Source organism: Lithobates pipiens, unplaced genomic scaffold (assembly GCF_037356315.1).
Source record: "Lithobates pipiens isolate NorthernLeopardFrog02 unplaced genomic scaffold, aLitPip1_a1.2 Scaffold_27, whole genome shotgun sequence".
Lineage (NCBI taxonomy): Eukaryota > Metazoa > Chordata > Amphibia > Anura > Ranidae > Lithobates > Lithobates pipiens.
Window position 1 is genome coordinate 107,093,844 of NW_027507788.1, and position 18,700 is coordinate 107,112,543.

At 44.4% G+C, this 18,700-nt stretch overlaps 1 protein-coding gene across 7 annotated transcripts in view; it reads right to left on the bottom strand.

Annotated features, from left to right (window-relative positions):
• Positions 1–18,700, bottom strand: part of LOC143934056 (myosin-10-like) — a 297,595-nt gene that overhangs the window by 121,797 nt on the left and 157,098 nt on the right. For all 7 annotated transcript variants that reach the window (XM_077457325.1, XM_077457329.1, XM_077457326.1 and 4 more), the window contains exon 2: positions 13,624–13,985. In XM_077457325.1, coding sequence (XP_077313451.1) covers positions 13,624–13,965 — 342 coding nt within the window. In that variant the 5' untranslated portion in view covers positions 13,966–13,985. The remainder of the gene's footprint in view (positions 1–13,623; positions 13,986–18,700) is intronic.

The window sequence follows — 18,700 nt, forward strand, 5'->3', positions numbered from 1 at the left end:
GGATTCATGTTGAAACTTGCATTTTAAAATTCCTAAATAAAAATGTAATGAAAAAGAAACACAATCTTAAGTAACTGAACCATATCCAAGTCCTTGTATCTTTTTACAGAAGGGAGACAAGAGGCAGGAAAGTACCATGATTCCTCCTCTTCCATTCACAGAACGCTTTGTATTCCGTGGGAAATGCAAGGCTTTTGTGAATGGGTGAGGAGAGAGTGGAGCCCTTCACTGCCATAGCCACATCTCTTGTGTGCAGGAGCCGGCTTGCAGCAAAGTAAGATTTTTTTTTTCCTCTGCAGGTCAGCTTTAAAAAAATATATACATTTCTGTGATGTAAAAATAAAACAGCGATAGCCTAAATGTACTTTGTAAAGTGATTATTTCCTCTTGTACAATCCCAACATCTCTGAATAGGATTCCTCTCTCCTGAACACACGCGATTAGAGCTCTTTACTCGTAGAATTGTATGGTTTCTCTACTCGTAGAATTGTATGGTTTCTCTACTCGTAGAATTGTATGGTTTCTATATTCGTAGAATTGTATGGTTTCTATATTCGTAGAATTGTATGGTTTCTCTATTCGTAGAATTGTATGGTTTCTCTATTCGTAGAATTGTATGGTTTCTATATTCGTAGAATTGCATGGTTTCTCTACTCGTAGAATTGTATGGCGTCTCTACTTGTACAATTGCATGGCTTCTCTACTCGTAGAATTGCATGGCTTCTCTAATCGTAGAATTGCATGGCTTCTCTAATCGTAGAATTGCATGGTTTCTCCATTTGTAGAATTGCATGGTTTCTCTACTCGTAGAATTGTATGGTTTCTCTACTCGTAGAATTGTATGGTTTCTATATTCGTAGAATTGTATGGTTTCTCTATTCGTAGAATTGTATGGTTTCTCTATTCGTAGAATTGTATGGTTTCTATATTCGTAGAATTGCATGGTTTCTCTACTCGTAGAATTGTATGGCGTCTCTACTTGTACAATTGCATGGCTTCTCTACTCGTAGAATTGCATGGCTTCTCTAATCGTAGAATTGCATGGCTTCTCTAATCGTAGAATTGCATGGTTTCTCTACTCGTAGAATTGCATGGTTTCTCTACTCGTAGAATTGCATGGTTTCTCTACTCGTAGAATTGCATGGTTTCTCTACTCGTAGAATTGTATGGTTTCTCTACTCGTAGAATTGTATGGTTTCTCTACTCGTAGAATTGTATGGTTTCTCTTCTCGTACAATTGTATGGTTTCTCTACTCGTAGAATTGTATGGTTTCTCTTCTCGTACAATTGTATGGTTTCTCTATTCGTAGAATTGTATGGTTTCTTTACTCGTAGAATTGTATGGTTTCTTTACTTGTAGAGTTGTATGGTTTCTATAACTCAGCAGGATTCTAGGTTGGTGGAATGTGATCCTGGAGCACACACCTGTCTCCATTACTGCCTGTGTACTGTCATCTTCCACTGCACCTTCACAATAGAGAACACTTGATGGCTTGTGACAGGTAAGACAAGACCGAGCAAGGGCAGGGTCTGATATGCCATCTGCAGCTGGCACAGTACATGGTGGGATCGACAGGAACTGTCACACCAGAAAAACAAATATGGCTACTGGACTGGGTCTTACCTAACAAAAAAGAAGAAAAAAAAAAAAAACCTATACAGCTATGTGTTGTACATTATACTATAGACAGAAAAAGCTGTGTGCATGCTGAAGGATTGCACCGACAGACTGCTGTTACTGCACACATTACTGTGCCTTGCGTTAACCACTTCAGCCCCGGAAGAATTTATCCCTTTCCTGACCAGAGCACTTTTAGCGATTCGGTGCTGCGTCGCTTTAACTGACAATTGGCTCCCAAACAAAATTGACATCCTTTTTTCCCCGCAAATAGAGCTTTCTTTTGGTGGTATTTAATCACCTCTGCGGTTTTTATTTTTTGTGCTATAGACAAAAAAAGAGCAACAATTTTGAAAAAAATGCATTATTTTTAACTTTTTTGCTATAATAAATATCCCCCAAAAATATATATAAAAAAATATGTATTCCAATATGTATTCTTCATATTTTTGGTAAAAAAAAAAAAATCGCAATAAGCGATTATTGATTGTTTTGTGCAAAAGTTATAGCATTTACAAAATAGTTTAGTTTTATGGCATTTTTATGAATTTTTTTTAAATGGCGGCGATCAGCGATTTTTATTGTGACTGCGACATTATGGCGGACACATTGGACATTTTTGACACATTTTTGGGACCATTGTCATTTATACAGCAATCAGTGCTATACAAATGCACGGATTCCTGTGTAAACGACACTGGCAGTGAAGGGGTTAACCACTAGGTGGCAGTGTAGAGGTTAAGTGTGTCCTGGGGAGTGTTTCTAACTGCAGGGGGGCGTGGCTGTGTATGACACGTCACTGATCTCTGCTCCAATCACAGGGAGCAGAGATCAGTGACACTGTCACTAGGCAGAACGGGGAGATGCTTGTTTACATTAGTGTCTTCCCGTTCTTCCTCTCCATGAGGAGATCGCAGGTATCCCCACAGCAATAGAGTCCGCGGGACCCGCGACTAGACTCATGGAGCTTGCCGCCAGCAGCGCGCGCAGATGCCTCTTAAAGGGCAACATACAGGTATGTGAATCTGTCTATACGAGCCCTTTGACGTATATAGGCGTGAGGCGGTTGGCAAGCGGTTAAAGTAGAACTAAAGGCAAAAAACGTTTTTCTTTCATTTTGGATAAAGTTAGGCCGGCCATATATGGTGCAAAAAATTTTCCTTCAACTAGTTGCAGGAAAGAAATTTGTACAGTAGCCCCCATCAACACAGACAGAGCTGACAAGGGAATTCCTCCTGCTGAGCAATTGTCTTCTCCTGGTGGGGGAAGCAGTCCAAGCCAGCAGAAGACAGTGATTACCGCTAGAAGCTATAGCAGCCGCTTGTGATAATCACAAGCGAATCCGGCAGGCTAGTTTTACCCAAGATGATTGATCGATCAACTTGGTACATTCAGCCTGCCCATTAACGGTTCCAATCTCAGCCGGTTCTGGAGGAACCGTGTATAGCTGGCCGAAGACTAGGTTCACACTAGAGTAAGTGAGAAGAACCCACGATCCGTGCGCGTTTCCCACACTGTGTTCAAATTATACTGCCCTTGCGATCTGGAGCGGGTGTCAGTGCAATCTTAACAACACCCCAAACGCAAAATATATGGGCTCAAATCGCACTGCACTAAATTGCATGTGAATTGAACAGGAATATGGTGTGGCGTGAACCGAGGCTAAGGGAGGGTTATAAACCCTATAGTTTATTCTTTGCTATCTGTGTCCTACTGGGGAGATTGCTCTTCACTTCCTGTCCCATTGCTAGAACAGGAAGTGGGAGGAAATCCCTCCAAAGCGAGGGAACCCCTGGTTGTCACCAGAACTAGTGTCTTCATTGGAAGATTTCTTTTCCTGTTTTGGTGACAAAACACTCAGGCCGCGTACACACGGGCGGACTGTCCGCCCAACTAGGTTCGTCAAACAGTTTGACAAACAGTCCGTTCAAAATTAGCATGAACGGACTTGACCACACACGACGAACGAACAGTCCGCTGAAAACTTGCACGATGACGTGAACGGCACGTACGACGGGACGAGAAATTCGACGTCCAATACACTGCAATGCAACCTTCGCCGTGTAAATTCTTTCTGAGCATGCGCGAGACTTAGTTTGTCGAACAAGCCTACACACGAGCGGACTGTCCGCTCAAACCAAGTTTCAGCGGACAGTCTTACGGAAATTCCGAAAAACTTTGTTCGTCAGACTGTCCGCTGAAACTGTCCGCTGAAGCCCACACACGAGCGGACTGTCCGCTGAAACACTGTTCAGCGGACAAAGTTGGGCGAACAGTCCGCCCGTGTGTACGCGGCCTCACTCTTTTTCTTTCCCTTTAACTCCTATTAAGAACAGGAAAAATAGTAAGAGTCAATCTCCTTAAAGTGGTTGTAAACCCATGGGGAGGGGGGGAGCAACCTGCAAGGCAAAGGCCTAATGAGCTAGTATGCATAGCATACTAGCTCATTATGAATAACTTACCTGAGAACGAAGCCCCCAAAGCGGTCCTCCATCTTCATGTCTGCCGCATGGATCCCGGAGTGACTTCTGGGTCTCGCTGCTCTGGCGCTGTGATTCGCCGAAGCAGCGATGACGTCACTCCCGCGCATGCGCACGGGAGCCGGCACTCGTGGCATATCGCCGCGATCTGCGGCCTGCCCAGTGCGCCTGCGCGCCGTAGACAGCGTTGGCTGTCTTTTTGGAAATATCTCCTAAACCGTATAGGTTTAGGAGATATTTCCTTGACCTACAGGTAAGCCTTAATCTAGGCTTACCTGTAGGTCAAAGTGGTTTGTAAGGGTTTACAACCACTTTAATGGGGGTGTAATGAGTGGAGATTTTGATGAATTGCTGTTTGGACACAACACCGGCAACCAAATACAGTACAGTAAGATATAGCTGTTTTTACAGCACAGTGGCAAACACAGACAGAGTTGCCGACGCCTCAGAGGAGGCCATTTTGTTGGCCAGTATCAGTGCAGAGTAACAATCTCCGCTCATAATCATGCACCCGACTGTATTTGGTTGCCGATGTGTCCAAACAGCAATTTGTCAAAATCTCCAATTACTGATGGTTTAAATAAACCGGACGTTAAGTAGTTGGAGTTTCTGAGGAGTTGGATATTTTGACAGAACAGGGGCACAGACAGCAATAAAAAGTGACAGGTGTTCTAATCCCTCTCCATTCTATGCAAAAGCAAAATAAAAACAACAACATAAAATTGTTTTTGCATGTGTATGTAATTTAGGCTCCATGCACACTGAAGCTGATAAACTGACGTTAAAAGCTAGTACCAACACCAGGAAAAAAGCAGCGTTAAAAACGCGATTTTATCAGCATTTTGCAATGGTGACAATGCGTGTTTAGCCGTGCTTCTCTGCCTCTATTTAAAATAAGTGGTTCCCTATGGGAGCCTATTGATTTGAATAGAAGTCGCAACTTGTGTGTTGAGGATGTTGAAGGGGAACCACCGCCAAAATGAAAATTGTCGTGGGATTGGCTTTGGTCTGGTATTAATCTGAAGGGGACCCCCCCCCCCCAACACCAGAAAAAAAGGCATGGGGTCCCTGCAAAATCCATACCAGACCCTTATCTGAGCATGCAGCCTGCACCATACCAGGTCAATATGGGGGGGTGGGTGCTTTGGGGCAGGGGAGCCCTGTGCCCCCCACCCCAAAACACCTTGTCCCCATGTTGATGAGGACAAGGGCCTCTTCCCGACAACCCTGGCCGGTGGTTGTAGGGGGTCTGTGGGTGGGGGCTTATCGGAATTTGGAAGCTCCTTTAACCAGTGGACCCCCAGATCCCGGACCTTCACCCTATGTGAATGAGTATGGCACATTGTACCCACCCATTCACCTAAAAAAAAGTGTCAAAAATAAACAAATACAGTATACAGGTTTTTTAAATATTTTATTAAGACAGCTCCGGCGTCTCTTCCAATTTCTTCTCCCCTCTCTGGAGAAGAACCGACAGGGGGAGAAGACATCGCTGGAGGAGGGAGAAGAAATCGGAAGAGATGCAGGAGCCGCCTTAATAAAATACATTAAAAACCTGTGTGCTCTGTTTATTTTTGACCCTTTTTCTCAGGTGAATGGGTAGGGGTACAATGTACCCCATACTCATTCACATAGGGTGGGGGGCCAGGATCTGGGGGCCCCCTTGTTAAAGGGAGCTTTCAGATTCTGATAAGACCCTGCCTGCAGACCCCGACACCACCGGCCAGGGTTGTCAGAAAGAGGCCCCTGTCCTCATCAACATAGGGACAAGGTGCGTTGGGGTGGCCCCCCCGCCCCAAAGCACCCACCCCCCCTTGTTGAGGGCATGTGGCCTGGTAAGGTCCAGGAAGGTGGGCGCTTGCCCTGACCTGTTGGGCTGCATGCTCAGATAAGGGTCTGGTATAGATTTTGGGGGGACACCATGCCATTTTATTTTATTTTTTTAGCGTGGGTGGTTCCTCTTATAATCCATACCAGACTGAAGGGTCTGGTATCGTCCTGGGGGGGAACCCCACGTCAATGTTTTTTTCATTTTGGCAGGGGGGTTCCCCTTCAATATTCTCAGCACACAAGTCACGCCACAAGTCAGATCATCCTGATCCGACTTCTGGTGCGACTTCTATTCAAATCAATGGGCTCCCATAGGGAACCATTGATTTTGAATAGAGGCAGAGAAAAGCCTGATGAGGCTTAACGCTCTGTATAGAGTGTTAAACCGCGTTTAACAGCTTTTACCGGCGTCTGGAGGTTTTAAGACTGATGTTGAATGAAGGGTGTTCAGATAACAGCCCATAAACTCCCCATAGGATAGCATAGAGGGAAGTTTAAGGGCTATTAAAAAAAATGCCCAAACTCCCAAAAACTTCAGTTTATCAGCTTCAGTGTGAATGGAGCCTTATAGCATTGCAATGCACTGCACTCCATAACCACAGTACAATAATGTGTAGCAAGTTCTCCTGCATATAGCCATAATGTGAATGGATCCACAAAGAGCACGCTATAGCATACAGACATCAGTGACAGTTGGTGGTTCCAGCAGTAACCCCGATAGACTCAGAGACCAGACACCAGGGACTCAAGTGCATAAAGAAGGCAATTCCTAGCTACACTGGTGCATGGAACTTTTCATTTTTTTAGTGCAAAATTTAAAATGATTCTCATTTTGATCTAAATAAAATTTGATCTAAAAATTCTGATCTAAGAAAAATACACGTCATGAATGTGTAGTAATCTGCAGGTCTCACATCACAGAGCTGAGACCTGGGGTTCTAGTGCAGGTGTTATTTGAGATCCTGTTTTCTGGACAAGCTCATTCCATTCCATAGTATCAGAGAGACGGCAGCAAGTTAATCCACCTGCTTGAAGTACAAGTCTGGGCAGGCTTCCACCTGTCTATGGGATACAATACTTTCATGAGGTCATCAGAAAGCAGGTCTACCAAGCCTTGTACTGGAATGTGGAAAGCAGAGGAAATGACAGGATTAATGAAGCATCAGCTCTGATGACATTAGTCTCTGCCATGTAACATTACAGATGGGAACTCAACGCTATAAAGAAGTGCAGGTATTAGGGATAGGCAACCCTCCACACTTCAGCTGAGGCCAAACTACAAATCCTATCGTGCCTCTGGATACAGGAGTAATGCCTATGCCAGGGATATACAATTAGCGGACCTCCAGCTGTTGCAAAACTACAAGTCCCATCATGCCTCTGCCACTGGGTGTCATGCTTGTGGCTGTCAGTCTTGCTATGCCTCATGGGAATTGTAGTTCTGCAACAGCTGGAGGTCCGCTAATTGCATAACCCTGGCCTATGCCTAAGTCTTGCAGTGTCTCATGGGATTTGTAGTTGTAGATTAATATTGTATTAAGAACCTGTGCTTTGTCCATGCAGGGCAATGGGACAGGGAACTAAAGGCCATGCAGAAGACACATACAATTGGGTTGATTTACTAAACCCTAAGGCCCCATTCAGACAGGCCGGATCCATCCAAGCGGATCAACCTGCTCCGCGGTAGATCTTTCTGCTGATCCCTGCTGAGCAGGCGGATGGTAGGATGACACCAACACAGCCCGCTCTCCTCTATGGGGCAGTCAGATGGAAATGGACTGCGTGCCCATTTTTATCCGATTACCATCTGATCCAACGGAGGGATGGTGAATGTATCCCCATCTGTCTGTTTTTAGTGGACCGGATCAGATGCCAGCAGGTGTCAGCGGACTATTTGTCACCCTATAGACTAGAGAACAATGGGTGGTCCAATTGGGTCTGCCTGAAAAATAGACAGGTGGCCCCATTCGGTCGGCTGGTGTGAAAGAGGCCTAATTCCCTGTACACACGGTCGGACATTCCGACGACAAAATTTGGCCCAAATTTGTCTTGCATATACACGGTCGCAAAAAGTTGTCGGAAAATCCGATCGTTCAGACCGAGGTGACGTAAACCACATATGACGGGACTATAAAGAGGCCAGTAGCCAATAGCTTTCGTCTCGAAATTTATTCTGAGCATTCGTGACACTTTGTCCATCGGAATTGTCTGCACACGATCAGAATGTAAACGATCAGATTTTGTTGTCGGAAAATTTTAGATCCAGCTCTCAAACTTTATGTGTCGGAAATTCCAACAGAAAAAGTCAGATTTTCCGACAACACGATCCGATCGCACATTTTCCGCCGGAAAGTCCGACTGTGTGTACATGGCATAAGAGTAATAAATCTGGTGCAGCTCTGTATAGGAACCAATCCACTTCCAGTTTTTTTGTTAAGGGTTAACTGGACTAGCTGAAGTTAGAAGCTGATTGGATACCATGTACCAGATTTTGCGCTCTCCAGTTTTAGCAAATCAACCCCAATGCCTCTTCTGCATTAAAATATACTTACCTGCATGTTCGCAATCCCCTCCAGAATGTTCACAGAGCTTGGCATGTGCCCTGCTAGTATGTCAGGATGACAAAACTCCTGCGCATGCACAGGAGTGAGGACCCCACAGGCATTGGACTGTTAGAGTTTAGGTGATTATTTTTCCCTTTAATTTCACTTGAACTGCTATTCTTCTTACATGCTTGACTCCCCTCCCCCCTCTATTTTGTTCAGCTTCCAGGTATAAAGAAAAATACTCTGTACATTTGAATATATGACAGCAGATGCCTCACTTCTATTCCTTTTACATGATGGTTCTGGGGCTTGCTATTGGCTGCTCAGGCACCCAATGCTCTCACATGGGGGTGAGGAAAAAGTCCTTCAGGTTGATTTACTAAAGGTAAAACTGTGCACTTTGCAAAGTGCAATTGCATTCTGCAAATGCAGTTGCACCAGAGCTTAGTAAATGAGCAGAGGCTCTGCTGACTACCAGCATCCAATCATGTACAAGCAAAAAATGCTGTTTTTTATTTATTTTTTACCTTGCATGTGATTGGGTATTCTATGCAAAGTGAAGATTTACCTAATTTACTGAGCTCTGGAGCAAGTGCAATTTGCACAGTCTATTTGCCTTTAGTAAATCAACCCCTTTGTCCTGTGTAAGCTGATGGAGTTTACCGGGGAACCTGATATTCACTTTCAGTTAGAAAGGTGAATATTAGCAGCTGGGTATAGCAAGCAAACATTTGCACTTTTCATTTGGAAAAAGCAGCCTGAAGAAGGATTAAAAATGCTCAAACAAACATACAAGCTTGTATTTTGGGAATTTTCATTTGCTAGCCCCATAACAATATTTTGGTTGAGAGCAAACGTGGAAGTGTAGATCTAACTAAACTTAAAGCGGCTCCCACCCCCTTCTAATTCCTATTCCATCTGCACTGTAGAAGGAAGATGCTTAAACCTACCTATTCTCAGGGTGCTCCAGTCTGGTCACATGATCTCCCCAGCGCCCAGATTCGGGGAAGAGATCGTTGACATTGGATGGAATACCTAGGTGGTGACGTCACCCATGAGGCATCCGTTGTGCTGTCCCTCCTCTCCCCTGTAGTCGGCCCCTGGAAGCCAATTACATGACCAGACCGGAGCACCCTGACAATAGGTAAGTATAAGCATACAGGGTAGTTAGCATTGGGGATAGGAGGGAGGTAGGAGCCATTTTAGGCCTCATGCACAGAGGATGTTTATTTAGCTCTCATAGAAACCAGCAGCATTTTTGCAGAAACAAAAAAGCCTGATGCTTGTAAATGTGTCTAAAGATTTTACAGGCATGAAGCTCTTGGGCGTTAACTTATTTCATTGGCCAGTATAAATCTTTTAGCAGCTCTAGTAGCGTTAAGAGTTTTTTCTGCCCAAACTCTGCTGCTCCTGGGCGCACTGGCAGTGTTTTTTTTTTAACTACCATTAAAAGCCACTAAACACTACTAAAAGCCTATGCGGGACCTGCAGACAACCCTGCCGTATCACTTATCTCAATGATTAGTCATCTCCACTGAAATCCTGATCATTGGTCAAACCTGTAAAAATCTCAAGACCTGGCCAGATACCAGCTACCAAATCCCACAATTTCCTTACTTCTACATTAAAGCCAAACTTCACCCAAAAGGGCACGTTCTGCTTGTTTGCATCTAACCCCCCCCCCACCCCCCCCTCCACTGCTACATTTGCCACTTTTTTTTTGGGGGGGGGGCAGGTATCTGGTTTTGACAGGTACCCGCTCCCACTTCCAGGCAGATTGCCATGGGCAGAAGTTTGGCCCCCTCTCCTTTCCCCCTGTAGCCTTCTGGGACACATCCCAGAACACTGCAGGACCATTCACAAAGCGGGACCATTCGGCTCACGCATGTGCAGTAGGAAACAGTAGTGAAGTGAAGCCGCAAGGCTTCCCTTACTTAAAATGCTGGCGCCTGCACCTGAAACTAACTGAAGAATCTGCTCAGGTGAGGACTGGATCGCAGGCTCCCTGGACAGGTAAGTGTCCTTATATTAAAAGTCAGCAGCTACAGCATTTGTAGCTGCTGACTTTTAGTTTTTTTTTTCGGGGGGGGGGGGGGGGGGGGGTACTCCTCTTTATTCTATTTTTTAATAATAAAATGCTTAAAGTTTTTGTTTATTGAGTGTGTCTGGAAATCATTACAGCTTTAAATAAAATTAAAAAAGTGTTATCAAAGAGGAATTTCCTTTACTTTTTCCTTTTTATTAATCCCCTTTTAAATATAAAAAAATCTTCATATTTCGAAGTAACGCTCACATGTACTGTATGTGAATCCCTGTTTAACAGCGCATTTCAAATATTTGTTTTTGATCTTAATTATCAAAAGCTCTGAAGCTCTATTGCCAGAACTGAGGGAATCAGATACCGGAAATGGACCAGGAAAAATGAACGTGACTCTTTCAGCTGAACAACAAAAGACAAGCTGCTGATGGTTATGTAAAGCAGGCACCTAAAAAGTGTCCACCCATTCCTGCACAGGCATTCGGTGCCCCTGCTCTGCCCAAGCCTTGAACCTTGCCTGCTCCTCCATTGCCTCCAACACATTCCTATTTGGCCAGTGATGGTCTATTGGGAATGTATGGGTGAAGAATGGTAAAAAAGGGAACGAGTAGGCTCCAATACTAAGTGTTGAAGCTTTTGTACAATTCATACGGCTCAGCAATCAAGTAGAGTAGGGGCAAAGCTGTTGCAGGTATGTGCAGGAACATGTAGATCAGTGGCCTGTTTTTTGTTAAAGTGAAATGCGATTTTAAATACTGCAGCAGAAATATTTAACAGAAGTCTATTATAACAACTTAAAATGACCCTTCTCAACCTTTGAAACATGGAGGAACCCTTTAATTGACTTCATGGACTCCTGTGAATAATTACTATATATAACTCTCACAGTACATTAGCGTGATGGTCAGTGGGAATGAAGCGCCTTACACTTTCCATCATTGAGAAGGGTTTACCGCTTACAGATAGCTACAAAATGCTGTTAGTGGTTATTTTTTTGAGAAGCAGAAATTGCTCATTGCTCAGGGAACCTCTAACAACTTCTGAAGGAACCCAATGGTTCTGAGGAACATGGTTTGTGAAAGGCTGACCTAAACTCTTTAAAGCTCATTTCCAGACATCAGCTAAAATAAAGGCCTCACCTTCCTCTTCCTTTGCTGAAGGGCTTGTTTTTCAGTGTTCTAGGACTGTTTTTTTAATTTAGTAGCTAGAACCAAGAGGAAGGGTCCATGGGCACTGAGGTGTGGGGAAATATTTGAAAGATTGGCAGAGTGGTAGAGTTGTGCTGAGCAAGCATAGCTTGTATGCACTGAACCACCTCCTGCACCTGGGCAAGCATAGCTTGTATGAACCACACTACATCCTCCACCTGGGCAAGCATAGATTGTATGAACCACACTACCTCCTCCACCTGGGCAAGCATAGCTTGTACGAACCACACTACCTCCTGCACCTGGGCAAGCATAGCTTGTACGAACCACACTACCTCCTGCATCTGGGCAAGCATAGCTTATATGAACTACACTACCTCCTGCACCTGGGCAAGCATAGCTTGTATGAACCGCACCACCTCCCGCACCTGGGCAAGCATAGCTTGTATGAACCACACCCTCTCCTGCACCTGGGCAAGAATAGCTTGTATGAACCACACTACCTCCTGCACCTGGGCAAGCATAGCATGTATGAACCACACTACCTCCTGCACCTGGGCAAGCATAGCTTGTATGAACCACACCCTCTCCTGCACCTGGGCAAGCATAACTTGTATGAACCACACTACCTCCTGCACCTGGGCAAGCATAGCTTGTATGAACCGTACCACCTCCCACACCTGGGCAAGCATAGCTTGTATGAACTGCACCACCTCCCGCACCTGGGCAAGCATAGCTTGTATGAACCGCACCACCTCCCGCACCTGGGCAGGCATAGCTTGTATGAACCGCACCACCTCCCGCACCTGGGCAAGCATAGCTTGTATGAACCGCACCACCTCCCACACCTGGGCAAGCATAGCTTGTATGAATCGCACCACCTGCCACACCTGGACAGGCCTAGCTTGTATGAACTGCACCACCTCCCACACCTGGGCAGGCATAACTTATATGCACTGCACCACCTCCTGCACCTGGCAGGTATAGCTTATATGCACCACACTACCTCCCACACCTGGGCAAGCATAGCTTGTATGCACTGCACCCCCTCCTGTACCCAGCAGGCATAGCCTGTATGCACCACACTACCACCTGCACCTGGGCAAAGCATAGTTTGTATGCACCGCACCGCACCACCTCCTGCACCTGGCAGGCATAGCATGTATGCACCACACTACCTCCCACACCTGGCAGGCATAGCATGTATGCACCACACTACCTCCCACACCTGGCAGGCATAGCATGTATGCACCACACTACCTCCCACACCTGGCAGGCATAGCATGTATGCACCACACTACCTCCCTCACCTGGTCAGGCATAGCTTGTATGCACTGCACCAGCTCCTGCATTTGGGCAGGGATAGCCTGTATGCACCACACTACCTTCTGCCCCTGGGCAGGGATAGCCTGTATGCACCGCACTACCTTCGCACCTGGACAGGCATAGCTTGTATGCACCACACCACCTCTCGCACCTGAGTAAACACAGCTTGTATGTACCACCCCCCGTACCTGGGCAGGCATAGCTTGTATGCACCGCTCCACCCCCTGCTCCTTGGCAGGCATAGCTTGTATGCACCACACCATCTCCTGCACCGGGCAGACATAGATTTTATGCACCGCACCACCTCCTGCTTCTGGGCAGGCATAGCTTGTATGCACCGCACCACCTCCCGCACCTGGTCTCTGCCTGATGATATCACCGCTCATTCACCGGAACTGCAGCATAGGCAGTAAGGAGACCGGTCACCTTGCTCACAGACAGAAGGTAGCAGTGACTGGTCCCCACCACTGGATATAGGAACACTGCCAGCCAGATAATACACCTTTTTTTTGATGGGTGAAGCATATTTTTGTGTCAGATATAATGCAATCTGTATGCAATAATCAAGGTTAGTGTTATTGTGCTGAGGGGAATCTTTAGTTAAAAAAAAAAAAAGAAATATTTGGGTATTACTTACATAGATGAGTCCAGAATAATAACGATCTTTGAGATTGTGAAGGACAGACGCTTCATTTAAACAAGTCAACTCTGCCATATCCTCAACCTTGGTGAACTTTGGTGGATTCATCTTCTGAATGTCATCCTTGTTGACAGACACTCTTTTACCATTCTCCGCCAACTCCACCACCGCTTCATCACCTCGCTCCTCCTTGATGCTAGCTGCTTCAAAGCCATGTTTTTCAGAGGGCACCCACACTAGCTTCTTGGCTGTCCAATCAGCCTGTGTTGCTGTGATGCTCGTAGGGTTTCGATCCACAAAAAGGTAGCGTTCAGCATCATCTTTACTTCTAGATGACATCTTGGAAGCCAGTCAGGTTCCTAATAAAACAGATACAAGAAATCAAAATGTCAGAACATGTTAAGAGACAAGATCACCATATACGTCAAACATTTCAGCCCACTTTCTTGCAGAATTGAAATGTATTTTATTTTAGAGTATTATACACATATGTTTTATTGAAAACTGCTTGCGTTTTTTTTTTTTAAATGAGCACCAAGCGGAAGGCTGTACATTTATTACAAACACATGTCTAGTCCACCATTCGTCTATGCCCAAGCTTTCTTGTAAATATTAGCGAGACATTTACCCCCTTTAGAGGCTGAGCTTCCAGTCCAGTAAATATATCTATTCAGAATGGCAGAACTTCAAAAGACTTACTTTATTACCAGGTTTTACTGCGCAGACAGATAACAATGGAGATTGACATATTTTATAAGACAGATGCCTATGATATGAGCTCAGGTCCTTTGCACAATGCCAGAGAAGAGGAAGTGAATAAAGCGATTTGGGGAAATTCACACCACAGGCATCTGTGCTTCAAAGAGAAATTTGAATTTTATTCAGGCACTTAAGGCATAAAAGCATTGGCTGCGGATTGCAAGGAAAAGGGTAACTGGACATGGGCAGTAATAACAACAGCTTTGTAAAGCGTGGTCTAATTAAGCCAGAGCAAAACTACTGAAGAATTTCACAAACTGTCACTGCTGGCTGCATGTACTTTGCATGCAAGGACCAAATCTGTGACTGAACAAGAACAAAAAGATATGCAAGGCTTTTTTGCATTATCCACTTCAGCTCCAAAAGCTACTGTGTATCAGAAATATAAAAATGTTGAAGTAACAAATATGGACAAAACTTTTTTGGCTATACTTCTCTTGTGGGTCACAGGAGCACACTTACCTTTGTTCTCCTGTGACCCAGCATCAGCTGACAGTGGACTATTAGCTGATGGGGCATAGTCGCTCCAGGCTCTGGAAGGATCTGATCAGCCAGATCTGCCTTCCAACATGCGTTTGAGGGTCAACTGCACCTGCCCCATCTCCAGCCTAGACCTCCTGTGAGCGCTGGAGGAGAAGAGCTAAAAGCGTTGACTGACAGTCACTGCTCTCCACTTGGAGCAGAGAGTTGAGCGATCTGCGGTCATGTGATCACTCAGTTCTCGGTGTTAGAGCTGACGTGGGACAGCTGAAGCATCACACTGATGCTGCAGTGTAAGGGTGAATGTTGATGTCTATTTCTTATAAACTCATTAACTTTAACTTCTTTAAACCTTGTCAGTAATTTTGCTGTGGATGTTAAGAATGAATTGTTCCTGCATGCCTGCAGACACAGAAATCCGTGATTTTTTATTTATTTTTTTAAAGCTCATTTACTGCTTGTTAAGACTATGTGACTTAAATATCTATAGGCATGACACAACTACAATTTACAGTATCTCACAAAAGTGAGTACACCCCTCACATTTTTGTAAATATTTTATTATATCTTTTCATGTGACAACACTGAAGAAATTACACTTTGCTACAATTTAAAGTAGTGAGTGTACAGCTTGTATAACAGTGTAAATTTGCTGTCCCCTCAAAATAACTCAACACACAGCCATTAATGTCTAAACCAGTGGCAACAAAAGTGAGTACACCCCTAAGTGAAAATGTCCAAATTGGGCCCAATTAGCCATTTTCCCTCCCTGGTGTCATGTGTCCGTTAGTGTTACAAGGTCTCAGGTGTGAATGGGGTGCAGGTGTGTTAAATTTGGTGTTATTGCTCTCACTCTCTCATACTGGTCACTGGAGGTTCAACATGGCACCTCTTGGCAAAGAACCCTCTGAGGGTCTGAAAAAAGAACTACTACTCTACATAAAGATGGCCTAGGCTATAAGAAGATTGCCAAGACCCTGAAACTGAAAACCACGAGTACCAATCTGTTCCAGGAACAAACCTGGAATAATTAACCTCCTGCCGACCACTCACAGTAAATATACTGTAAGCGGGCAGCAGGTTCAGGCTTGGCAATGTACATGTAGGCTGCCTGCTTGCTTATGAGTTGTGCGTCCCCTGCTGACCCGTGCTGTGATTGGACACAGCACGAGTTTAGCAGCATGGGCCAGAAAACACGATCCGAATATCATACAAAAGCTGTCATCCCAGGAAGAATCGTATGTTTTTTGGATCGTGTGTACACTACTTTCGAGAGCCGATCACGACGGATCATCCGATATTATTTGATCGGACAAGCACGTCAATTTTCCTCGTATGGTACCAGATCGTACGTTTTTCGTTTAGTCAGTATACTTATCGTCCGAAAATACAATACAACACGTCATCCTTTCTGATTTATTTTTTTTGCTGTATGAGAACTTTCGTGACTTTAGTTACCTATTCAATTTCTACTTTCTACTATTAAGCGAAAAAAGTCGTACGATTTGTCGTATGATATTCGGATCATCTGCACGGGCCATTAGTGTCACTAGTGACATCAGTGTCCGTTTGTTACCCTTCCAGCCAGTGTCTGTTAGCCTCAGATTTCCCGCCACACTTTCACAGTCACACTTTAAGTTGCTGATCACAACCATTACAGTATAGTGTCTACAGCTGTGCCAATTTAAAGAGGAGCTGCACCTAAAAAAAAATATTAAAAGCCAGCAGCTACTAATATTGCAGCTGCTGACTTTTAATAATATCACACTTACCTGTCCCAGGTTCCAGCGATGTCGGCGGCAGATAACGAGCGATCGCTCGTCTCGCTGCAGCCACCGCCGCCATCCTCTGTCAGGGAATCGGGAAGTGAAGCATGAGGGCTTCACTGCCCGGTTCCCTACTGCGCATGCGCGAGTTGCGCTGCGCTTCTCTTATGGTCCCCCGCTGTGTCTCTGGGAACTGTGTGTTTCCCAGAACACAACGGGGGGGGGGGGGGCCATGCGGGGGTGGGCGGAGCCATGCGGCGGTCTGGCCGGAAGTGGGTGCAGATACCTGGATTATCCAGGTAACTGCACCCCCCTCCCCCCCGAAAGGTGCCGATTGTGGCACCGGAGGGGGGGAGGGACAATACTAGCGGAACTTCCCCTTTAGGGTGAAGAACTGCTTTCAGCATAAATACCATTGTTTGTAGATGCTTTAACTTTCACACAAACCAATTAACATACACTTATTAGTATTTTTTTTTATATACCAAATACATGTAGCAAAATACATTTTGGCCTAAATTTATGAAGATATTTGATTTTTTTATGTGGTTTTAGAACAGAAAGTAGTGTTTGTTTTTTTAAAAATTTTCATACATGTGATAAAAATAAAAAAAACAGTGGTGATGAATTACCAAACGAGCGCTCTATATGTTAAAAAAAAAAAAAGGATGTAAAATGTATTTTCCATATAGTGCTGTACAATTCAGGTAAATTAGTGAAATGCCGAATAGCAAAAAAATACCCTGGTCATGAACGGGGTAAAACCTTCCGGAGGGCAAGTGGTTAATCGCTGCAATTAGATCAATGTTTGATGCATGCTGACATATGTAGAAATCAGCATGATATTAGCTGCCGCTACGTAAAAAGTGTGCCGTGACTTAATATAACAATACAGAGTAAAGGATATTGCAGGGACAGTAACATTTGTAAATGTGTGCCAGTTGTGCCACAGCAGTTACGAAAGTAAGATACAGTCTATGGAAAAAAAAAAATGGAAATCTGTTGGAAAATCGAGCTCAGTCTCCCCATGCTAAGGAAGTACGTGTTCCCTCGTATAACAATGACCTATGTGTGTGAACTTCATATAAGCCCTAGTGGTCCCTGACTGCTCTTTGACTGCCTGGAAAGCTTGGCATTAGGAAATGGAAAAAATCAGTTCACAGTCACAGAGTTGCCCACAGACCATGCCATGGATCACAGCAGCCTCATGGAGGGGAACCAAAGACAAGACGTAAGTATAGGAAGTGTAAAGAACAACATATAAATGATCAGATTTTATTTAGGTTTATATGTTGGAAAAATCCGTTTATTTTATGCTATTTATTTTACTTAATTAAATATATTCCCAAGAGGCCCAACAGATGGCTGGATGAAAAAACACGTGGCTTGTTCATTTTTATTTCGATTTTAATGAGCTCTGGGTTGCACTATTTGACATTATTAGTTGTTTTCCCCATGGCTGAGCAAAAACACTGCTGTCCCCGTGGTCCTCAACAAATAGACACAGAAACCTAAAACGAAGGGTAACATTACATTCTCTAGAGCCAAGTAACCCAATATTTGAGTTAAAAGGTAAATATAAATTAAATCATCTCTGCTACAGAAAGTACTATGTAACACAATAAAACCTGAACCATTCATTTGTATAATTAGCACTGTCACTAATGACCACTTTACACAAGCTATCTATTTTCCCACAAGAAACAGGGAGCTTATAAATCCTCCAAAACTCCGAAATAATTAATAACAACAGCCTAACCAATCAAAAGTCTAGTGAAGATGTATACTCGCTTTCCACTTTATTTGGTACACCTTGCTTGTACGGGTTGGGCCCCATTTTTGCCTTCAGAACTGCCCTAATCCTTGGTGGCACAGATTCAACAAGGTGTTGGAAACATTCCTCAGAGATTTTGACATGATAACATCACACATTTTCTGTAGATTTGTCAGCTGCACATCTCCTGTTCCACAACATCCCTAATAGTGATGGACGAACTTCCGACGGGACGTTTCGCGAACGCGAAACGCGAACGGACACAAACGTTCGCGAAAACGACCGTTCGCCGCGG